The 25,351-nt window shown below is 39.2% G+C and overlaps 1 protein-coding gene across 3 annotated transcripts in view; it reads right to left on the bottom strand.

The window, feature by feature from the left end:
- Positions 1-259: 259 nt before the first annotated feature.
- Positions 260-25,351, bottom strand: part of adam22 (ADAM metallopeptidase domain 22) — an 88,449-nt gene continuing 63,357 nt past the window's right edge. Inside the window, exons 15-31 of one of the 3 annotated variants that reach the window (XM_017453467.3) lie at positions 22,551-22,650; positions 20,418-20,489; positions 19,649-19,741; positions 19,488-19,568; positions 18,490-18,540; positions 18,338-18,401; positions 18,115-18,220; positions 17,901-18,020; positions 17,445-17,613; positions 15,576-15,687; positions 13,560-13,650; positions 11,918-11,971; positions 11,517-11,702; positions 9,715-9,815; positions 8,872-8,938; positions 5,735-5,858; positions 260-4,697 (exon numbers count right to left, since the gene is read on the bottom strand). In XM_017453467.3, the coding sequence (XP_017308956.1) occupies positions 4,677-4,697; positions 5,735-5,858; positions 8,872-8,938; positions 9,715-9,815; positions 11,517-11,702; positions 11,918-11,971; positions 13,560-13,650; positions 15,576-15,687; positions 17,445-17,613; positions 17,901-18,020; positions 18,115-18,220; positions 18,338-18,401; positions 18,490-18,540; positions 19,488-19,568; positions 19,649-19,741; positions 20,418-20,489; positions 22,551-22,650 (1,612 nt within the window). In that variant the 3' untranslated portion in view covers positions 260-4,676. Of the gene's footprint in view, positions 4,698-5,734; positions 5,859-8,867; positions 8,939-9,714; positions 9,816-11,516; positions 11,703-11,917; positions 11,972-13,559; positions 13,651-15,575; positions 15,688-17,444; positions 17,614-17,900; positions 18,021-18,114; positions 18,221-18,337; positions 18,402-18,489; positions 18,541-19,487; positions 19,569-19,648; positions 19,742-20,417; positions 20,490-22,550; positions 22,651-25,351 lie in introns of those variants that run through there. The other 2 variants (XM_017453468.3, XM_053674891.1) reach the window with 2 other exon arrangements.

Genomic DNA, 25,351 nt, shown 5'->3' on the forward strand with positions numbered 1-25,351 from the left:
GTGCGTTGTGATGACGTCACATGACGCGTCTTGGCCCAAATCTGCGGAAAACGATTTTGCTCGATTTCGGGACTGAATCAGGGGTGGCACATTTACTCCAGAAGTACATCTGTCATTTGTCTATAAAAACATACAGACCTAACTGTCTATTTTGCTAGTAGCACTATACTGAGCCAGTCTGATTATAATACAATAACAGGGCACAACACACCTTTTAATGAACGTCAGAGTAGTTTATTTCAACCCCACATGATTAATTTAGTGTTTTACTCCTCAGGCAGCTAATAACAGCAAAAATTTCAGCAAAAAAAATTTGTTCACAGATTTAGATAACACTCATTCTAAAATATGTTTTCAAAAATCAGACATGTTCACATTCTGCAATAGACTGTTTGTCACTGTAGTAACTGTCTGTTTAGCTAAACATTTAGACTTTTTCCAGAAAGTCTTTCTTACTTTATTTGAAGAATGTGATTTGAGGAACGTCCCTGTAATCGAGTTAGAATACAGAATACGTGCATACGTCGCTTAAAATATTGAAACGTTAGCGATAATGATTCAGCACACGGTTATTAAGCACCAGTGAGCACCAATGCGCGGTTTACCATTTAATTTCTCATAGGAGATCTCCTTCAGGAGAAATATCCCACCCCCCAGCAAAACCGGAACCTGTCCATTATTACCTGAAGTGCTGGGTCAAATGCCAGCTCGCCCCAGTGGCTCTGGCGGCCCTGGACTGAATCATATTCTGGATATTTATTAGACTCGTGGAGCTTTGTTAGTTCTCATATTTCCACCAAGTTGTCATTAGTTGTAGGCTTTAAACCGTTTAAAACAGGATAGTAACGGTCTCACGCTAAAAAGAGCACTAATAAATATAGGTTTAATAATGGTGCTGTGATTTCCACCATGTAACAAATTTTAAATAAAATAAATAAATTGATTGGTCACATGATCTTTGCAGGAAGAAAGCCAAAAAACATAAAAAGTTAATATAGTGTGTTTTTGGTGAAATATAGTGGGTTTTTTTTGTTTGTTTTTTTGGCAAATTTTGGCAAATCCCATGGGCTTTCCTAGACCCTCACACATTTGTGAATGACTTACCGCTGCTACAGTACGGTCTAAATCACAACACATTCAGTCAGTCGATATCACACGGATATCGTGTCAATGAAAGGTTTATTTTGTATTAAATATATTACAATACTGAATGATAACTGTAAGAAAAAACATAGGTGCTGATTGTTTGTATTAAGTTTACATACAGCATACTATGAAAGAAAACAGCCTCGTAGAGAACTAGCGTCCGAAAAACAAAAGACCTCATGAAACGGACAAACATAAGGCATTTATGACGTCTCCTGAAGCAGGTGCAGACCTCTCACAAATGATTCTTTTTTTTTTTTTACGTTCTCCAAAGAAAACAACCCTGAAACGTGGCCGATTACGCACCTCACTCTGACGTGGTGTATATAAAGTTAGTGGACCTACATGGCCACTGGAGGGAGACGTGTCGTTGACGGCAGTTGTGCTGTAATCATAGGCTTAAATTACATTCAAGAGTGTGTTTGCTCTGAGAATCCTTTCAGTACGTATTCGTTATGTGTTCCGTATTCGCAGCGGATGGCGCGGCAGCTGTGTTAAACGAGGACAGTGCTGAAAGGGCTGAATCTATTGCTTGAGATGTGTTGTTTTTTTTCAGGTGCCTTTGGATTCAGCCTTCATCAATCAACACCACATTGAGCCATGCACTTTTTTTTTTTTAAATGCTGAGAAAAACAGTGTGTGTGTATAAGAGAGAGGAAATTATGACGGTTATGACGTAAAAAGGCTTGGTCACAAAATAAAGCGTTAAAAATCTGTGCTAATCCGTATCAGTGTACACAAAGACCTACTGAAATAGTAATGATCATAAAGCACTTAAATTGCCGTCTGGGTTAAATGTTTACATACGAGGATACAGGGATGAAAAAGAAAGGGTCGGACACATGGTTGTGAGTGGATACGGCGTGAATCGATGCTCAGGATGGGAGGAGAATTGAACAGTGAACATGTCCTGTGAATACAGAACGCAGGATTTAATGAACATGAAGGTTATGTACAGATGAGGTGGGTAAGAGTTTATGATGTACAATACTGAGCACATTGACCGAGTCTTCCTCCTTAGGAAGCCTGAAGGCCTCCGCGTAATTCATGTGGAAACGATGTTTGTTAGGGTTGCGCAAAAACAGAACCATCTACACAAGCTTGCATATCCGTTGCCTCTTGGTTTCTTATTGGCTGTCGCATACTGCACTCCAGTACTGCAGGTGGCACTATTCAAATAACAATGATGATTTCCATGACTATAAGATGATGATTGACACTAGGGCTGTGCCATATCGTATCATCCACGATATACTGGTACAATGATAAGAAATTGTCATCCTACGATATTGACGATGTAGTCGATGACGTGGTTATGCACCGTTACGTGACCATCTCACGTAGAACGTGAACAAGGCGGTGTTCCAACCCTAGTATGTAGTTTACGAATAAAATCGAATAGAATTGGTGTTTCCATTTCAAACTTGCACTTGATTTGAACCATTATTGTGTTTATATCCTGTTTTAATGTTAAAGCATAGTTTAAGACTTGTTCAGTTTGCATTATGTAAACATTATATACGCTTTTACGGAACAAATTTGTTTCCATTTGTTTTTTCCTGGGGTTAGATTATAAATCCTGCGAGAGTTTGCTTTTTCACTGGAATTTTAATTTGTGAATAAAACTCGTATTCTATTTCTTAGCCTGTTTAATTGGTATCGCTTAGTGTTTGACCGTGGTCAGGATTTATTTTTTTATTTTTTCATTTTTTAAAAAAGTTTTATTGTTTTGAATCAATGTTTGGGTTTGCTTGGCTCTCGAGGTTGTATGCTGAGTGGCCGTAAAGGTAGTGTTGAACGTTTTGAACTATTTTCATATCGTTACCGCACAAAAATACCGCGAAATATCGTGATACGGTTTTAAGTCTATATCGCCCATCCCTAACTGAAACTTCTCCGAGTCATCCATTGTGAAGCAAATCAGCTTGGGCATGCATCGTTGGCAAAGTTTGCCAAGTTCTGCCAGCTGCCATGCGAAGCTACCGCATGATGTCCGTTTGCTCGGCATTTACATCTTATTGTGCGTCTAATCCAGCCGAACATCGTTTCCGAACGAGCTACGCTGTGGCCTCAGTTACAGATCTGCTTTCATGGTCGTAGGTGATGTTTTCACAAACTTAATGGGAATAAAATCACATGGACTTGCCTAAACATCCCAAAACGATCAGTAAGACTAAGATTATATGCGATTTATTCTACAAGAAGGTGGTAGATGATCTGTAGTTTATAGACTGTTGCTTTAAATTGTTCCAAATATTTCTAAAGGATTTAAAAAGGACAAAAAAAAACAAACCCCAGCTAACGTGGTTGACTTTTAGTGTCGCATCCCTTGACACTTCACTCAACATTGAAACACTGAAAAGTTCAACGGCTTACGGAAAACGATCACGGCTGCACTTCGGACAAAGGCCGATTATAACATCGTTCTGTATCGTCGGAAAAGAAACGAACAAATATACAGCTGTTTCCGTCAGCATGAAGCATCAAAAGGTCAACGGTGACTTCTCCAGCACTATGAGCCGTCCTCATTCTTACAGACAGCATCAGGTATGTTTCAAAACCCAATGGATTAAAAAAAAGAAAGAAAAAAAAAAGCTCATTTACGGATTCAGGTAATACACGGATGAATCAAAACTCATGAATAACAAGAAAGGCTGATATACAGACGATTCAAAGTGAACGTACAAACAAGAAAAGGCGGATGTTTCTTCTAAACCCTACTCAGTAACCCAAAAAAATAAAAAGCGCGATAAGAAAAAGCAAAGCATAAAAAAACAATCACACATTTCACTGTCGTCAAGCTATACATATTTACACGTGTGAGGAAATGAGAGCGTGTATGGCAAGGCTGGATGTGTTCGCTAGCGTTAGCGTCGATACACTGAGTGAATAGAGAAGCCTAAAGAATGAAATCTTACCAGCCTACAGAAATTCCCTCTGAGACATGCTGTCCCCTAGCCTGCTTGTTAAAATATTCGTTTTTCGTCGTCGTCTTTAGCACTACAAGGAGTTGATAAACATGTATTCTCATGCATACAGTGGAAAGTTTCTACGTGCTTTCGGAAAAACATGTTAACATCCAGCAGGTTTTTTGGATGACCTTCTCTCAACATGGCAACAAGGACACCAATCACAAGACATTATTGGTGCTGGACAAGGGGGAGGGAGGGAGGGAGGGACAGGCCATTGTTTGGCCCAAAAAAGGGAGGCAGGGCAGGATAAAGGAGGCGAGATTAGCAGTCTGATATCCCCTGCCTCGTTTGGATGGGTAACTGACTGCAGCGGTGCCTGGTTTTGACCTTTGACAACAAACCGGTCCCTCTGTTTCATTATGGTCGACTGCAATGATGAGAGGATGACGGCCGTGCTCTTCGTCCCAGCGCGCTCCCGTGGACCCGCTAATCCTAGAGGACTTCAATTCTTCTGTTCGCATTCATTCGTTTTGTGGGGTTTATTTTTCTCATTTGTATAAAAGCGGAGGAATGTGTAGTCCTGACGGAGATTTTGCAGAGTGATCGCAAGGAGCCTCTCTATATTGATGTCTCCCACAGCTGAAATGACAGAAATGACAAAAAGTTTGATTTGTAAGCGTGATGCATTGATTTCATTTGCACACACATTTACTGAAAATCTTGTGAAACTCGGTCGTTTCGTATTAATGTTAGCTGTCCAAAACAAATCCGTGAATGAAGACAGATAAGACTAGCTATATTCATTTAGGAGAAATGAAATAGAGTCTTATAAAAGGAGGAAGAGTTAGTGTGTGTCTAGGGTAGCCGATGAGCTGCAGTAGCTGAGCTGCATTATTGGAATATTTAGTGAACACACTTAGAGGGTGCGTTTTCACCGTTTAGCAGTGATTGTGTTGTGAATGTGCTTGGTCATTTATGGGTGAATTATCACATGTCATGAATACGAAGAAAATAAGCATTACTTTAAAAAAAAAAAAAAAAAAAAAGTTTTGTAAGTCTGACGAATTATTTTGTTCAGTTTGGCCTATGAAAACATTTACACCCAATTTAAGCTTACTATAAGATTAATAAATGAGGCTCGTTGCTGGCTTTCACTTCTACGCTGATGTAGAAGTACGCTGAATATCAGATTTGCACTATGCAAAATGGAAGTTTGTGTAAAACACATAAAACTTGGACATAAAACTTCTCCTAAACACTGATTTTGGGCCCCGAGTCTGCCCATGACGAGGGTGCTGATGTCACTTTAAAACACTTAGTAGCTATTCTGTGAAATCAAAAAGCTACAGTTAAGGACCTTGGTTAGGACATACGTTAACCGTATTTGGATCTTTATGGATTTCTCTTATTATAATCCTGTTCAAATGCGAAACATTGCATAATACTGTAACATGAGCTATTTTAATAATATCCACCAAGTGAAAGACCCTATTTGAAAAGTTATATACTGTGTAAAATATCATCACCTTCAAGTATTTATATTCCAGAAAATCATTTGTATTTTGAAAAATCTCTCATATATATAAACCATGTGCAATGCCCTGCTCTTAGTATATAACGCCATCTATTGGTCAAAACTCAGACACGTCCCGTGTCCAGCAAGATCCGAGTCTCACCCTGGCGCTCTGTCTGTTGGCCTTCCTCTCCTCGTCCGGTAGCGGTGGCATCGGGTACGGGTACCTTCGGCTCGAGGCGATTGAGCCCGTGGACGAGGTTGGGGACTTGGCAGGAGACAGCGTCCTGTATCGAGAGACGCAGCGTTAAAATTATGCTCGTTGCCTTCTTATTTTCATTATGTCTCAGTCTAGGTCACAAGCTGCCACTTTTGAACCGTGGGAGAGGTCAATGGACGCTGATCAAATTTCGTTAATATAAATGGTCCGTTAATGTAAACAGACGATAGACCGGGCGCACTTGTTATTACTATAAATGTATAACATCTGAGGATGCTCCAGAGACCGACGCATAAGGTGAAGCAACACAGATTACACAGAATAGGGGTGATGAGCAACGATAATGTCACAGACAAGGACAAGGACAAGGACAAAGACACAACACAAAGACAAGCACGCAGAACAGTAAGCATGCAGAAGAGCTGAAGAGTATTTTGTGTGTTAAAGAGAATAAAGTCAGCAGCAAAAAAAATGGAGAACATCTGAAAATACGAGGAATTACCCAATCTAATGCTGTGAAACTTTTACATTAAGCCGATAGGCTTGTATCACCTTCTACGAGAAGTCTATACGACACAATCCACCGTAAATGTCTTCCTGTCGCATACACGCTAAACTAAACACGTTTCAAAGTCCTTCAACTGGACCGCGAACTTTTCTGCTTTCAGCTTCATTCGCAATTCCTATTCCACTAAACCCAACAGATCCCCAATTTCTCTGCAACTGGAACAATGAGGATCAAATCATTAGCTAATGATTTGCATTTCGTTTCGAGAGCACAATGTACTGTTTCAATAAACCTGCAATGAAATATCTACTGCATTTCTTATGCTTTTTTTTCGATTGGGGCTGTGTTCCAATAAACGACCTTGCTGACTTGCCCCCACTGTATAACCTGAGGGACGTCCTCATACCACCTTAAGGGCTGGTTAAATACTTTATAAGCAAAGTTGTTAAGATGGCATCATAGAGCTGTGAAGGAATATTAATGACTTTATTTGGACGGATTTTTGTCATCTTAAAGGGTAAATTCAGTCAGTTCTATGAAGGGAATATATCGAGGGTATTGTGTTGAAGGGGGTAACAATAACTAGTGAACAACCACAAAATCACAACAAATGGGGTAAGACACGAAGGCTTTTCTGTTAAGGATGTGTACGAGGGAGAACACCAACGCACCAGTGGATTTCAAATATCACACATTAGTCTTATAATATTCACCTCCGGACATTATTTATTTATTTATTTATTTATTTTTGCTTACAGTAAGTCCAACAAAACTAGTAACACAGCAGAAGAAGGAAAAGAAAAAAAAAAGAACAGAAAACAAGTATTCGCTATGTCTGTTACTGCAAGTGTCCACTCATGGGACAGGAACTGTGAAGGGAAGTCTATACTGAGAAGCAATACTGAAACACAGCTTCCCCTTGAGTAAGCATTTTTCTGATAAAGAACCACGTTCAGTATCTGCCATTTCTAACAGTCAGGAAGTTATTCGGAGTCAGAACAGGTTTGTTGAAAGTGTACACGCTCTCATGATGTCTACTTCTTTGAGTTTCATAAGGTCAGCCTCTGAGCGAACAGAATTCATAATGTTGATCTTTGTTTTTTGTTTTTTTTTTCTTTTTTTTTAAATCAAGGTAATAATCAGAAGGATGCCCTTAAAGGAAACCCTATGTATAGCTTTAAAACAACAAAAATATATATAACCGGTGTACATAATAAAAATAAAATAAAATAAAAAAAGCAAAATGAATACGGAGAGGAATACGAAGCAGTCTGAGATAATACCTAATATAGGGTCCCTCAGTGTTTTTATTCACATCTTCCACCCATTCAGTTACATAATAGTCTGTTTTGGAGCAAGGGGTTAAATACCTGCAGGAGGAGGTGGGGGAAGGAACGATGATGAACACAGAAAGAGTGAGAGGAAGTGAGAAAGAGTGGAGGAGAAAGACAGGTGAGAGGAAAGAGAAGGAAGAAGGAGTTGGTAAACGACAGCAGAGCACAGCACCAACATTCCCTACGGCCCACCAAGATGCAAGTGAGAGAACCACAGAATGAAGGAAGAGTGGAAACTTTTGGCCAAGGAGACCAACTAGAGAAGACGCCATTTATAAAGTTTATATTATCTATCTATTATACCATCTATACTATCTATCTGTTATATATAAATAACTATCTAATATAGAATAACTATTCCAGTTTAGCCCTATTGTCAGATATTATTTCATAAGAAGAAGATCAAGGTGTTGCTATTTAAATTAAGCCTGAATGCAATGCAAATTAAAAGACTGTATAACTTCCTGCCTCTTTAGGATTTGGCTCCTTAAGTCCAGAATTTCCCTCTGTACTTTATAATTAATCCCTATGAAAAGCGACCTTGGGATTGATACCGATGCTCTAATAAATTTAATGAATTATTATTATTATTATTATTAGGCTCGAATCCCGATGATGCCACAGCGCTCTGTTGCTGGGACCCAAGAGAGCAAAATTCTCTTTGTAGGAGGGATGGCCTACACTCTCTCCCCTGCCAATCATATCGACTCTAGCCAATCGTCAGCATCTGTGAGCTCACATGTATGCGGAAGAGGGCAGACAGCGCTTTCCTCTGAGTGTGCTACGCTGCCCTGTATGATAAGTACTTGAAAAGATGTGGTTGTTTGGCTTCACGAATCTATGAAGAAGCACATGCTTGTCTTTACCGTCCCCAGCTGTAGTGTGATAGGGGAGAGGTGACTTGTGGGTGGGAACTGGCAGGTGACCACATACTGTATCACAGGTATCAGAGTATTGTGCAAACAGGACATTCGGGTATATTTTAAAATCTAAATCTAGCATTTTTTTTTAATATAGATCATTTGTGTAAGATTGATTTGTATCATTTGTCTGCCTTCATGATGTGTATATCAGCTGAGTGAAATGCTGTGATCGTTTTTGATGTTAGATGTAAAATACAACTGTTTTGTAGCCGACTCTGGCACTGTATGCATTGTACTGGACAACTGGTGGTCTATAAAGGATGGAGACTGAAGTTCTCCTGACAGTATCATGAACTGCATTAACTCATGTCTTACTCTGTGGAGTTGGAACGAGGACGGAACTTCTTTCCTTTCGGCTTCTTCCGGTTGCCGCTAATATTCCCTACAAATAACGGAAAAACAACAACACATTGTGCATTAGACATGGGATCACTAGTGGGAATAGTATACAACACTCTGGAGTAATAACACGCGGTCCATGTTTGCACTGTGATTAGGTGTAGCTCTCATTGCTCTCGTTCCTAGTCAGGTGATGGAAATGTACTGCATTTCTACTGAATCCTTTAACAGTCTCACTTTTTAGTTTAAAGACTGTGTCCTGAATTTGTTTATTTTTCATTTTTTGCTTTTAATGAATTTGTCTGCTTCATTATGTGACTAGTTATTATTGATATATGTGTTATTCATGAATATTAATGGTGAATTAATATTTTATATCACGTTTATATCATATTTTTATATTTTTCCTTTCCTACCTGAATAGAACTAAATTCTGCTTTACATAAATTCTATTTTTATGTCGCGGACAGTCGGGAAAAAAAGCATTTCTCCGTGCACGTCATACTGTGTACGTCATAGTTTATGTGTATGTGAGCAATCAATGTTGAATTTGATACATATTCATTTTAGCTCTGATAAAGAGCTTTTCACTATTATCAGGTCTAGAAGGCCTTATGACTTTTTCTGCATCTCTGTATACCACTTTGTCAGATGGAAAGGCAGCAAATTTACATCAAAGTTTCGTCATTTTCTAATCCAGATTAGCTAGTTTAAAGCTCGTGATAGTTCATTTATAGTTCCTGTAGTGGAAGGAGTCTAGAAATCTGTTTTCTGAGACTGTATAAATGTAAAAAAAAAAAAAAACAACTTGTGTGCTACCTTGCCACGAGTTGCTCCTGGGCCGTCCGTTTTCACAGATATCAGAAATGTGCTTGGCGTCTGGGATTCTCTCGCTCCAGGAATGGGACAAGCCATTGGACCTTCAGAGCAATGCAGCACATCCACAGACAAAATTACAATGAATAAGTCATAAGTCATAGACCAGACTTCATCTGGCAAACGCATGACAGCTTTACCCCTTACATAACCGACATGATCCGAGTCCCCACAAGACAGACAAACACATCAGAACCGGAGTGACATGACATGAATAGGGATCGATGATTTAATGAATGGAGTGAATGGCAGGAGCATGTGAATGACAGACACCACGTCACTCTGAAAAGCAGGATGAAAGAGAAGCAAGACGAAAAGACGACCACGAACCCAGCGAACAGCATGGTTAAAAAAAACGCCAAGTTGAAAGACGATCACTTACTTACTGTCGCCACACTGTTATTCAGGTGATACAACAACCTGCTATATTACACTTACAGTGACACAGAGAGAGGACAGAGTCATTACAGTTTCAGGAGCAAACAGAATCCAGGCCCAGTATGAGCAGCACAGACACCTTCACTTTATACAGCGTTTATAAAGCAAGTAGTAAACATTCATCAATCAGTTTGTACAGTGCCATAGTGCTGAACTCAAATAACTCACTCTAGGTGGTGCTCAGTTATGTGTTCAAACCACAGTGTACGTTAATGTCTAAAACTGAATGTTAGTGTCCTTTACTAAAACCTAAGAATATATAGTATTTAAGAATAAATCCTTGAGACAAAATCTATTTTTAAATGTTTTAAATGTAATTTCTTTGAACTTGGAATTCCTATTCACACTATGTGTGTGTGTGTGTGTGTGTATATATATATATATATATATATATATATATATATATATATATATATATATATATATTCCAATACTGTTACACTATATTTAGATTTAATTTGAAAAGTACAGCATGTATGCTTCTATCACACAACCTTAATTACTGCCATCTACAGTATTAACAACTAACTAATCTGATAGCGATACACTTAATACAATCCTGTATATGTTTTGTTATTGTGCATAAGTGAAATAAAAGCATTACGAAACAGTACGAAAGCATTTTTTGTCTTATTCATTTCAAAAGAGGAAATAAGAGAGCGGCTGGTGAATGAAAGGCTAATAAATAAAAATGTTTAGCATTGGCATGTTTCTAAGTTATAAGGGGAATTAAACATGCTGTGATGTACTAATTAAGGTAAATATTCAATTATATATTTATAAACTTGTTTCAGTTTTGTCCTTGTTGACGGTGGCTCGATATGATGGCTTAAAATACAGTACAGTTGTCAGATAGAAACTTATACTTCTAACATCTCAAAATAAAATTTGCCAAAAAATGTTTTAGTTGTCGACCCAGACTTCTGGTTCCTCTCTGTCTTCTGTCTTATCGCATAACAGGGACATCACTTTCTACTTATGGTATGAGCAGTTTTACATCCTCTAACACCTGATTAAAGATTCAAACTGATTTGATTGCACTACATACGGCTACACTGTGTGAACACTTGTCATAAGTCTTGTTCAATAATTGTTCTACAGTTCAAATGGCTTATTTTCTAATAAGAGCACTGACAGCCTGTGACTTCTAAATTTTAGGACGGAGCCATGCGCACTCAAAAGCTTTTTGAAATTTGAAAGTGAACTACACTACGATGAACTGTTCATTAAAGAAAACGTTTGTGTGCTGCTCGGGACTGAGGCTGAGGATGAGGATGGTAGGGATGAAAATGGGCACAGACGCACACCTGAAGCCGAACAGTGAGATGTTTTGGCTGATGGAAGGGATGGAGGTGTAGATCTGCAGGTGAGACAGGTAAGCAGACCTCTTCTTGGAGCTGCTGCCTGAGTTGGAGCTCACGCCCTGCGGCACGTCGCTGTAGAACGAATCGGCGTCGCCCGGCTTCTTTACGTAATCACCCGGTGGCATTTGTCTGAAGAATATGAGCATGGCCTGAATTAACACTGTTACAATTTACACAAAATACAGTGCATCTATTGTCACCGCAATATTAAAAAAATACACTGGATATTTATCCATACAGTAAATCAATAAGATTTCTCAAGTGTATATATATATATATATATATATATATATATATATATATATATATATATATATATATATATATATAAAAGTTGAACGAACCGACAGAATCTTCGATGCACTTCAGATTCTTCAAATTGCCGCTGTCTGTAGTTCCTGCATGAGACCAAAAACACAATTAACACTAAGCTAACGCTATAATTAACAATAAACACACCTTCTAATATTATATTATAATGTTTATAGTTTGGATTGTCTATAAACATGTATGTATAGAGTTGTGAATAGTCCAAAAGTTCACTACTGAGAACTATTTTGATTTCTTCCACATTGAGAACATTTCTTTTCACCAAATTTCATTTCACAATATTCACTAAAGTAAGAAAAAAACCTATTTTATTTTATTTAGTCTAGTTCACAATTGCATTTGAGTTTTCCCGCAAGAGAATTGCCAGCTTTAGTGCCATTATGAATTAAATGATATAAGTGCTAAATTATAAATGTACATATGCCAATATTTTTATAAGGAGATGCTTATTTAACTGGAAGGAGCCTACAGTGTCAGTGCCTTGTATAATTGTTATAACAATAAGTTTTAATTCTTATAAGTTATAAGTTATAAGAAGTTCAGGACAGAGGGGTTTGTGCTTCCGGTTTCTCTGTAACATGACAAGCTGTTATCAAAAATGATTATTATTATTGTTAACTTCAAGAAAAAGAAAAACAAAAGACTGGTGAGGGAATAACTGTGGCTGTGATGTAAAAGGAATAAAACATTGTGTGGGACATGCTGTTAGAGAAAAAATGATCAACAGTAATTCTGCTCGATTACTTTCCTGTCATGTGTTATTACTTTTGCTCCTTAATATGCCAATAGTATTTAGCTAGCTAACATGAGCTAATATTCCCTGCTAATACGTGATAGATGGCTAACATAGTCAAACTGGACAGAATTTCTGTTTGTTTAATTGATCTCTCCTGATTGATCTGAAATCATCACTGCTAAACTGAGATCAGCTGACAGTGCGTAAAATCCCCCAAATAATGTAATGTCTATTTAAATTGTTACTTTTTACTGTGTGTGTCTGCCAGAGTTTCTGATTGCCCTTAGTGTGACTTGTATGAATTGGGCCTTTAGGTAAAAGCTTAGCTTATTGCTATTGCAATATATAAAGAACTTTTTAAATATTGACCTCAGAGGGAAATGTTTGAGTGAAACTAGCACTCTATTTATCAGGCCCTAGTCACTAATCAATAACAATATAAAATTAGCCCTTTGTTCTGTATCAATAAAGTTACTACTTCAATAAGGCTCAGAGTAAGAAGCCTGAGGTAATTATCTTTATTTATTTGTCTATAAATGCAATAAGAAAGGGTTTTTAAATGGAGTTTGGATAACAGACATGACTGTCTAGCTCTTATCAATCATGTATTAATGAACTTTAATTTTATTAATCACGGACAGCAATTTGAAGTAGCATGTTTGCCTGTGTGGAGCTGAGAGAAGTGAATTCTATGACTCTGTAGTGCAGGGTTAGTGATGAGGGACCTCTCATGGAGAGATTTACATAAAAGATTCATTTTTTAAAAAGAGTGTTTAGGAAAAGAAGTAGAGAGAGAGAGAGAGAGAGAGAGAGAGAGAGAGAGAGAGAGAGAGAGAGAGAGAGAGAGAGAGAGAGAGACTTTTAGAGGAACACGAGTCAGAAAGCATAGATGATTAGCATAATCTCCAGCATTTACGTACTTGTAGCCCCAGGCAGATATGGCTAGTATAAGAGCCAGAACGAGAATAGATCCTGCAATGGCACCGATGATGATGTTGGTACTGATGATGCCTGTGAGGGAAAAAAAAGACAAGCCATGTTTACTGCAGCAATGAACTTTCAGTATATTTATGTGTTAATACACTGACGTTATAGTGTCCGGGGCTATAAATACAGTTTATTCTAGTTTAAATAATACTGCTATTACAAATATTTCAGGAAGACTTTAGTGTTGTGCTAATAATCGCATGCTAGCTAATTTGCACTAGCCCCTCTTCACTAGCTGAATGGTTAGCCTCGTCTTGTTTTGCATTTTTCTTAAAAGCTAGGCAAATCTCCTTAAATTTTAAAGTGTTAGGAAATAAGAGCAGATAAGAACATATGTAGGTTTTTTTTTTCAGTTTCCCTAGACACTGATAGCTGCCTAAATTTGATTACAGTTTAAAAGTCAGTGACATAACTTACTTAATCAATAAAATAAATTAATTAAATAATTTAAAAAAAACCCATAAGGAGAAACTGGGAAACACCACACTTCAGAACACACACACACACACACACACACACACACACACACACACAACACACACACACACACACAACACACACACACATACCCAACATACACACACACACCCAACACACACACACACACACACACACACACACACACACACGCGCGCGCGCACACAAAATCACCCCAAACAAATCAACAAAGGTTAAATGGAGAAAAATAGACAGCAATGGACAAAAAGCAACAGGGTGAAAGAGGGGGACGAGTAAAGCAGAAAATGGGGAAGGAACAACAACACCCAACGAAGAACAAACTCAAATCTGACCTCACTGAAACTCCAGCAAAAGACATGAGCCTGGTGACAAAGAATGAGTGTGTGAAAATGAAAGCTACAAAACAGAAACAAAGAAAAAGGAAAAAACATTTCATCTGTGATTGGTGAATGCCACTGGCTGACCATGAATATGTAAACAGAAATCAATCCAAAAAAACAGACACATAAAAAAAATGCAATAAATACACACATCAAAACACAAACAGCTATATTTTACATTTTTTGTATTGTAGTGATACACTGATAAAGGTGCAGAGTTTCTGTTGGTGCAACATAAATACATTATGTATTTGCACCACAGCACTGTTGAATGGATGACTCTGATTGGTCAGACGGTGTCTGTAAGACGGTGTTACTGTTACTATATTCAATCCCTCCAGTATTTCGCTATTTTGGAATGAGTCTCCAGTGCAATCCTTTGTGACAGTCACAGATTTCTCTGTAACATAACAAGCTACAGTTTTTGTCTACTGCAATTCATTTCAAGAGATAGGGAAGCGAAGAAAGAGAAGCTGGTGAGGCTGATGAGGCTGATGAGGGAACGACTGTTTATAGCTGCTATAACATAAGAGAAAACAGGAATGAACTTGCTTTGCGGACATTCCACGACATCAAATGTAACAAGAAACGGATAAAAAAGTCATCAATAAGTCAAAAATTATTAGTGCTGGCAAACTGCTGCACTACAAGTATATAATAACACGTATAAAACACTTCGGGACATGCTGTTATTGGAAAAGAATTGACTTTGAGGTGATTGAGGTCAGGTCATTCTGTAGTGTGTTTGGTCACATCACACAACCGTGTTATTATTGATTCTTTTTCTTATAACGGCCATGTCATTAAGTGTTTTATTCCTTACTTAAAGAACGTGAAACATCTTATTTGTGGTACAATTTTAAAATAATCGGATTTACTGTATATTATGTTATTAAAGTCCTTTTCAGGTTTTTGGCCCCTGAGATGATGCACATTAAAAACAATATTCTGATAGGAAGACGATTTCCTAGCATGTCAAAAGAGTTTGTATTTACAGACTGTTCTGACTGCTAATAAATGAAATAAAAATGAGCCATTTTACAGTGGGTGAATGGGACATCTATTTGCTTCATAGTGAACTGAACTGACACTGGCGGTGAGACAGTTTACCTGATGATGTCGCTGTAGGTCCCACCACCAGGTAGCTGAGTGGTGAAGAGGAGTTACAGTCTTCGCCTGCCCAGCCCAGGTGACACACACACTTCAGTTCATTGCTGCACACCTGCAAAGTGCGACACGCATCATCCTGGATCATAACAAACCCTGCGTCGCAATTGGCATATTATACTATGTACTAAAAGTATGTACTCTTTTTGTGAAGAAAAAGTACACACCTTTGAGTGTATTAAAAATAGTATGCAAGTACTGGGACATACTAATATGGAAGAGAACACTGTTGCCCGGAACAGAACACCGTCACTGTAAACAAACTCATCTCTGCATTTCAGCTTTTCTTCATTCATTATTCCTTATGTAATTTATACAATATCATTTCATTTCTCATTCCCTTGATTTATTTTTTCCACATTTCAGTTACACCTCTCTAAAATGCATCATTGAATTCGGCGAAGCAAGCCATCGCAAAGCTCCTCCTCCGGCGCGCAAGGAGTTATGAGTAATATTAGCTAAAAAAAGTGTCCACGGACCCACAATTCAAAAATCTACCGGAAATAGTAGACCATCCGGCATACCTTCGGGATACTTGTTTCAACATGCTATGATTTGAGACACACTAATTCTAATCTCGGATACTATTTAGTACGGATAGTATGCCAATTGGGATGCAGGTAAAGTTTTAGTACAAAGACTCCAGAAAGTCTAAAATACAAAAATGTCATGTCCAACAAGACAATTCCTCTCCAGGCCACCAGAGGGCCCCCTTAACATTTTTTAAATTTCTTCTTTTGTTGTCTGTTCCAGGTTGTTCCTTGATTGTGCTCACCTGTTTTGTGTTTCCCCAGTTAGTCCCCTATTTAAGTTCTGTGTTTTTCCCTCCTTGCTTGTGGAGCATTGTGTTTGCGCATAGTTGTTATGATTACTGGTATGTTATATTATACGTGCACCATGGGTGGTTTTTGTTTTCATATTAAGTTTTCTTTTCTTTTCTTTTCTTTTCTTTTCTTTTCTTTGCCTTGCCTAGCCTTAGTCTGGTTCCTTGTTTTAGTTGTTCCTGTTTTTTTTAATTAAAGAATTCATTAAAGAATTCTGCCCTTGCATACGACTCCCTGGATTCCATGACACAAAAATACAACTGAGTTCAGATTTCACATTTCCAATGGTGTCTGGATGCATGTCCAGGTTATGCTAAGGACCAGCCCTTATTCGAACTGGGAGCTTTGTTGAACAAAATTCTCAGCTTTGTTGTGGAAAAAGAAAATCCACATATAATTAGCTCATTTAAAATAAATAAATAAATAAATAGTGCACAGCAAGCCACTCGTTACAAAGTGGAACTAACATTTTGAATATAAATCCTCAGCTCTTTTGCTAAATATTGGCCAGAAGGTGCTGATTAATGTTCTATAACAGCAGCTCTGACAGTAGTTCCGGCTTTAAGGCAAATCACAGGTTTATATTAATGCGCTCGATCTAATATGTCATCTTTCCTATAATAACGGCATGTTTTTAGTTAACAAAGGAAAACGCATAATCATTGATATGGTGACGTTTTCTGTTAGGAGACATTTATTGACTGTTCATGGAAGGAATCTATAGTGTCAAGCTTTGTAACAGTAAGTGTTCCACCATGGGGAAGTCTTCAGGAGAGTGGAAGTTACGTTTCCAGGTTTCTTGGTAACATGACAAGCTGTGTTTTTGTCTTAACTTCAAGAAAGAGAGAGAGACAGAGAGAGAAAAAAAGGCTGGTGAAGGAACGACATACTGTAAGTAATAACAGGAACTTGATACGCAGACGTTCCACAATAGTTAATGTAACTATAAACGGATAGGAAGTGTGACGGGTTGATCATACACACGTACCCCGTGTCCGGAGCAGATGACCTTGTCGGTGGTCCCGGGGCAGGTGCTGAAGTTGAAATCCTGAACTGGAAGGCATTTGTGGTTGAAGCAGATACGGTCAGTGCCGCACGCCGTGCCGTCCTCCACATACCCCAGATCAGTGTCTCCGTCAATCATCACATGTCCTCCACTGACACACACACACGAGTTAAGTGTGACTCAATAGTACAGTGTTCAGTGTACAGCTCAGCTTTTATCAGTTCTCACACCTGATTTAATTCAGAAGCTAATGATCAATTATCAATGCTTCTATGTGTATGTATACGTGTGTGTGTGTGTGTGTGTGTGTGTGTGTGTGTGTCTGCATTCTGTGGGTATGTGTGTGCATACATGTGTGTACGTACATTCCATGTGTGTCCCCATAGTTCTCCGTCGAAATGTGTGCGTGTATGTGTGTGTATGTGTGTGTGTGTTTACCTGCAGTCTAGTGAAGCACTATGTTGGGCCACAGAAAATGAGGTCAGGCCTCCCTGCAGCTCTCCCAGTCTGGGTGCAGGTGAGATGTTTGAGCACAGCAGGTATCCACACTGCACATCCCTAAAACCCACACACACACACACAATCCTCATCACATCTGTTTCACAACGATACACACAATCGTCCCATATCACTCGTACACGTTCACACTTACTGCTTTTTACACTGGACCCAGGTGTCCTTGTCCCTCCCACAGTTCCCTTTCTCAGTCCCCTCGATGTTTAGCTTCTCGTAACAGAACTTATCTGCAGACGTCGCCTCTGTAAGGACGTTACATCACCGTTACGATTAACACTGACACAAAGGGTCCTTTTCTGAAACGCGAACCACGGAACGAACGGAAGTCGATATTATTAATTGATCGTTTTAGCACTTACTCTCTCCCCAGATGTACTTGCACTGCCTGTCTTTAGTTTTGCATCGTCCATTAAAGCACCGCCCCTGAGACGAGAGCAACACAGAAAACACAGGGTTAATTCTATTCTCATCGATTTCGCGCCAGCGTTAATAAATACAACATCACAATCACCTGATCTTTTTCACAAGTGTAGCCGTCCATTTTGTGTACGTTTGTAGGACACTGTAAAAAGAAAAGAAAAAAAGAGTAAAGGTTAGCACTTGAAAATGTGGAAATGAATTATTATTATTATTATTACTATTATCATAGTGCTGTTGAATTCTCAATTCTGATTGGTCTAGGTTTATACTACTGCACTTGTAATACATTATTGTTTCAATAGTAACAGATCATTCACAGGTGTATGGTGGACGCTACATGGAATCTAAACCCAGGGGTGGGCACCGGCTGTGCATCTCACTTTATCATCTATCCTCACACATAGGGGAACCCTACATGACCCCTATAGGACACTGCTCTGTATATTTTACACTGTAAGGGCACCTTAGAAGGCCGTTCATCATGTTTTCTCGAAATTAGAGGCACTCGAGGATATTTATCATGTTTTATCTAGCATAAGAAAACTCTAGGGGCAATTTCAGTGTGTTTTTGGTACCAATACTCCACCAGGGTCTAAACCTGATAATAAACGAATTAAAAATGTGGTGTTGTTGGGGGGTTTTTTTCCCCCAAAAGAAGGACGTTGGACTTTCCAGTTTCTTGGCAACAAGCTGCTCTTACTCTGTCTTACTAGCTTTAATACAAAGCGAGGGATGACTATGTGTAAGACATTCCACAACATTTAAGTCTAATTATAAACCAATAAAAATGACGACATGACATTCTTTACTAAAATAAATTGGAAACAATCTGAGGTCTAACAGGACTCTATTTGGTACGTGCTGTTCTAGAATAATAATCAACTTTGGGGTGGTAACGGCCGACACTATAACAGCGCTGCAGTGTTCCTGTAGTGTTTTATTCGTTGTATAATGTTTTTACTGATGCTATAAAAATAATCAGGCAGCATTAGGAAAAAAAAAATCACACTAGTATATGTCAAACCTGCATTTAAAATATAAATGACGCATAATCCAGAAAATATTGTGAAGCTGTAAGAGCGCCCTCACCTGGCTGGAGTTCCCAGTGCAGTTTTCTGGTATATCACAGTCGTTGACAGCGTCTCTGCAGATCACACCCATAAACTCCATCTACAGATACGACACAAACATCATTCATCAACGGGCAAGTCCATCTCCATCATACAGAGCAAGGCTCACACGGTTCATACCTGACAGTTATTGCAACAGAGCCCATTACTGCATTTAGAGCCCTGAGTCAGAGTGCACTTCTTACAGCAGTTCTCTCCTTCTATAGTACACTCCTACAGAGAGCGAGAGAGAGAGAGAGAGAGAGAGAGAGAGAGAGAGATAAATAAGTTCTACTTTAATTGTTTTGAAAAAGTCTGAAGAAACATTGGGCATCATTTATCAATCTTTTAATAAAGTCGTGTGCAAATGTTTTGCGTAAACCAAACCAATTTTTTTTTTTTGCTGTATTTATAGAAGTTTCAGAAACACTGATTTTCTACGTACTTGCGTCTAGACGTATGAATAATGCTACATTGTAGCTTGAGACCTACCAGATCGGTCACTTATCAGACACTTAGTGCTGAGCCTGTCTTCCTTTCATACAGCGGCATTCTTAATTGAATGACTCTTCTTCAGCTTACTTTATAGATTTGTTTGCTTGGTTAATCTTTTCCAGATTTAATATTTACTTAATTAATACCTTTAATATGAAACAACTGGGTTTTACGAAGGGCATCTAAAAGGACACTAACTTATCGTGATATTTACGTTAGTTAGTTTTCTTATGCGTACATCTACACACGCTCAGGAGCACGGATAGGATATGAACGCTTTTCTGAAATGACTGGGTTTTCACGAATACCAAATCGCTTGTGTAAATGCCCGTAGGAATGATTTACGTATAAATTCTTTCATATCCAGCTTGACAAATGAGGCCCAATGTCCTTGAATGCTTGAAAAACACCTCACCGCTGGAGTTCCACAGTCGCACTCCTCTCCCAGCTCCACAAAACCGTTCCCACACTCTGGAGGGTCCAAAAGCTATAAACACACACATGAGGGGAAGTTAGGATGCTTTCGCTCAACAAAGAGAAAATAAGGCTAAACGGAGCAGCTTTTCTACTGACGTAATGAAAAAGAGGCTCATGCAAACACACACTGTGCTAACTCCGCTCTTACTGGTCCTAGCTCGTATCGGCTAACTAACCTGGCTTGCTATCTACTGTATATACTGAGGAGGTTATCTGCCTTAGCTGTTGCTCTGGAGGCAGAAAATCAAGACAAGAAGAGCTGCTTGTACAACTTGACCGTACACAGCCACAGACACCACATCATGGCCCGGTGAACATCACAAAAATAGCCGAAATGTTATTTTCAATACATTGCATCACTGGAATATAGGCAATGTTGTCAGCATGATGCAAATCGCCTTATATTTGCTCGCTAGTTTTTTTCACTGCCACTTTATCTTCCGTATGTTTGTTTTTCTTCTTGCCCCCCAACGTGCGATCTGATTGATCAGAAGCCAAAAAAAAAAAATGTGTTTGACACTCGAATAAAGCAAGGAAGAAGGAAATTCTTTACTCTCTTTACTACACACTTCTTCCCCCAAACATAGTCGATGCATCAATACATGGCAGTTGTTGGGTTTTTTTTTTTGTTTAATTCTCGAGCTAAAAATCGAATGGGGCTAACAGTTAAGAAATTAGCATGTCTAAATCATCCCACACTTTGTCTATAAGTTTGAATGATCTGTGTCTGAGAATGCTTGGTGAAGCCTTCGACAAGTAAAATGTTATCATTTTATAGTAACAACACTTACACAGGGACTTGTATGGGGACTTAAAAAAAAACGTGTAATCGTCGATATGGTGTTTTCCTACAAGGAGATGTTTATTTAGCATTTTTGGAAGGAGTCTCCAGTATTAGCATTTAGTGAGATAAAGCTATTCCTTTAAGTTAAAAGGACAGAGGACTTCTAATACGACAAGCTGTATTTTTCATCTTATTAATTTCAAGGGAGAAAAAAAAGAGACCAGTGTTGTATTAATATGAGTGTAACAACTAGTTAGTTAGTCGTTTAGGGACTAACTTTATTTTATAGATGCTCCACCACATTAGATGTAACTATAAACAGATTTAAAAATAATAATAAAAAAAGAACGCACCATATGGTGCTTTGTGTCATGTATTCCACGTAATGAAGGTTAGGACGGATGCAAGTAGAGATAAGAGCTTTTAATAAAGAGAGACAGGCAGACAAATCCAAATCTTAAGACAACAGCGTGGTCAAAAGCAGGCAAAGGGTCAGGCGATCAACAAACAGGCAAAAACGAGGCAAGGCAAGAATCGAGAACGAGGAAGAAGAAGCAAGATCAATGAAGATGAATCAAAACGAGGAACAGGGTACAAACGCTTGGTATGGTGATGACACTCAATACTTCGCAAAGTCATGGTGTTCAAAAAGTCTCTTATATAGCGTGGAGTGAGTGAGTGTGAGATTGGCAACAGGTGTGTGTGATTAGAATTCCGGAGAAGGTGAACGTGTGTGTAGGGGGGGAGTGTAGTCCATGTTTGTACGCCGCAGTGCAGGATGGGAAATGCAGTCACTGGTTTGCAGTGATATGACACTTTGTATTAAATAATAAACTGTAAATCTTGGCAAATTTCTGTACCATAAGCAGAATTAGTCACTTTGGGATGTACTCTTATTGGAAAATAATCAACTTCGGTGCGGTAACTTGGGCTGCATCATGCCACTCCTACGACAGCACGTCCCGAAGAGTTTTATTCCTTACTTACTTGTTACCACCATCACATGTTTTACATTTCAATATTACCGCATTGCAGACCAGTGTGATGTGACAACTACAGTATATAGAACATCCTGCATTATTCTGGTCGTAAAAGCCTACAGAATCCTTATCAGCCTCAGTTCAGCTTGGTCAGGATTTGTTACAGTGTTCCTCTGCATACTGCTGCCTCGTGCATCATCAGTATCGCAAAGGCCATTATTGCAGAAATGATCTACAAGATGATATACTACGGTGCCTTATCTTTGAACACAGGAGAGCAGTAAGGCAGGGGGGAAAAGAGGCTCACCTTGGAGGGTTTGTTGAAGAGACACGATCCGCCGCCACTGTACAGGAAGTTGTGGTACTCCTCTACGTTACAGTCAGAGAATCTCTTGGGCAGATAAAAGCTAAAAATAAAAGAGGCAAAAACCCACATAGAGCAATGAACATCAATCTGTAATGTTCACAGTACAGAATACTAACTCAGTGAAAATAGATGTACATACATGTACTACACAATGTATCTGTATCTGTTTAGAGAGTGGGTGTGGCCTAAACCTGCTTTTTATTTTTGTTATTAAATAAGATTCCCACCACTATGCCAAGAAACACTAGAAAACACTGGGGGGGGGGAAAGCCTGGAGGTAGAAATTATGCTTCTTTTATGTGCGTAAATAGATAGTGATTACACGTGATGTGTAATAAAGAGATTTATACAATTGAGGTCATAAGTTTACATACACCTTGTAGAATCTGTAAAATGTTAAATAATAAGAGGGATCATAAAAATTGCGTTATGTTTTTTTTATTTTATTTAGTCCTGCCTTGAATAAGCTGTTTCACATAACAGATGTTTACATACTGTATAGTCCACAAGACACAATAACCAGATAAAAAGGTTGATTCTTAAATGGTAAATAGTCTGCACTTGACACTGTTCTCATTCACACACACACACACACACACACACACACCAGTGGTAGCAGAGCTGTCATGCAAGGTGCTAACTTGCCATCGGGAGCAACTTGGGGTTCAGTGTCTTGCTTAAGGACACTTGGTATGTGGAGTCACGTGGGCCGGGAATCGAACCTCCAACCCTACGATTAGCGGACAACCCGCTCTACCACCTGAGCCACAGCCGCCCAATTACAATTCTTAATACTGTGTGTTTGTTCCTGGATGATCAACGATTGTATTTATGTTTTGTGATAGTTGTTCACGAGTCCTGAGAAGTTCAATCGCACACTGTTCTTCAGAAAAATCCTCCAGGTCCTGCACATTCTTTGCTTTTCCAGCATCTTCTGCATGTTTGAGCCCTTTCCAAATCTTTTCACACTGAGGACAACCGAGGAACTCATACACAGCTATTACAAAAGGTGCAAACATTTACTGATGCTCAAGAAGGCAACACGATACGTTAAGAGCCAGGGGGGTGTAAACTTTTCAACAGGATGATCAGTATAAATTGTTATTTTGCTTGAAGATCTTAGTCTTTTTCCATTTAGTACTGCCCTTCAGAAGTTACATAAGATATTTATATGAAGACAAAAAAATAATAACAATATACACCGCTTAGTGGTTAGCACGTATGCTTCACACCTCCAGGGTCGGGGGTTCGATTCCCACCGTGGCCCTGTGTGTGCGGAGTTTGCATGTTCTCCCCGTGCTGCGGGGGTTTCCTCCGGGTACTCCGGTTTCCTCCCCCAGTCCAAAGACATGCATGGTAGGCTGAATGGCGTGTCCAAAGTGTCCGTAGTGTATGAATGGGTGTGTGAGTGTGTGTGTGATTGTGCCCTGCGATGGATTGGCACCCTGTCCAGGGTGTACACCGCCTTGTGCCCCATGCTCCCTGGGAGGGATAGGCTCCAGGTTCCCCGTGACCCTGAAAAGGATAAGCGGTAGAAGATGGATGGATGGATGGATGGATGGATGGACCGATCATGCTGTTCAAAAGCAAAAGCAAATAAAGCAAATCAAAAACAAAATGCAATTAAAAAAAAGATTATTAACATTTTGCAGATTCTGCAAGGAGTATGTAAACTGACCTCAGCTCTAAGTGTGTTGAGGATACTTGTACAAAAATGTCATTCAAGATAACGAGAAACCTCGTCGCAGTAATATTTACATGATTATACTGTAATGTTTAGGTATGAGCAGGTGAAATACACACGAAAACAGTAACACACAAAAAACCCCTGAAAACTAACCATAGTTACAAATACTTAGCAAAGTCAGACAGATTAAATGAGAGTAATATCTGGAGTGTAGAAAGGTTGGTGGCTGCTGGTGGAGGTTGCTGTGTGTCTTCAGCTCCAGGAAGCGAACAGGATGCACTCGTAATGTATCACTTTATACGTGTGTCTCCAGTGTGGTCAGCATTACGCTAGGACTGTCAATCTCAATCTCATTACAGACTCGTGTCAGGATCTCTCGCTGAGAGTCAGAAAGCGTGCTCCAGAAATACAGAGTGATCGCCAGGACTATAATGCACAGCACTCAATCGGCTGAACGCTCGCCAAAGCGCGCTCCGTCTCCCGCTTTCTCTTTATCGAACAACGCCACTTTCTCATTTCACGGTCACTCGCTGTCTCGGGCTTGTTGGATGTTTTTGGCATCAATTTAAAATGGCAAATTCTAAATCACCACATATCCAGTGTTTCTGGGTCATCAAAGCCATACAACATAACCGGCGTCTGTTTGTGTGTCTGTTCTGCCCGTCCTGTCCTGTCTGTCTGTCCTATCAGTTTCTCTTGTCCTGTCTGTCTTATCTGTCCTGCTTGTCTGTCTGTCTCTCCTGTTCTCTTTATCTCTCTCTCTCTGTTCTGTCTCTCTGTCTGTCCTATCAGTTTCTCTTGTCCTGCCTGTCTTATCTGTCCTGCTTGTCTGTCTGTCCTTCCTATCAGTTTTGCTTGTCCTGTCTGTCTGTCCTATCAGTTTCTCTTGTCCTGTCTGTCTTATCTGTTCTGTCTGTCTCTCCTGTTCTCTTTATATCTCTTTCTGTCCTGTCTCTCTGCTGTCCTATCAGTTTCTCTTGTCCTGTCTGTCCATCCTATGTGTATCTTGTCCTGTCTGTCTTATCTGTCCTGTCTGTCTGTTTGTCCTATCAGT

This window comes from Ictalurus punctatus, chromosome 23 (assembly GCF_001660625.3).
Source record: "Ictalurus punctatus breed USDA103 chromosome 23, Coco_2.0, whole genome shotgun sequence".
NCBI classification, from domain to species: domain Eukaryota; kingdom Metazoa; phylum Chordata; class Actinopteri; order Siluriformes; family Ictaluridae; genus Ictalurus; species Ictalurus punctatus.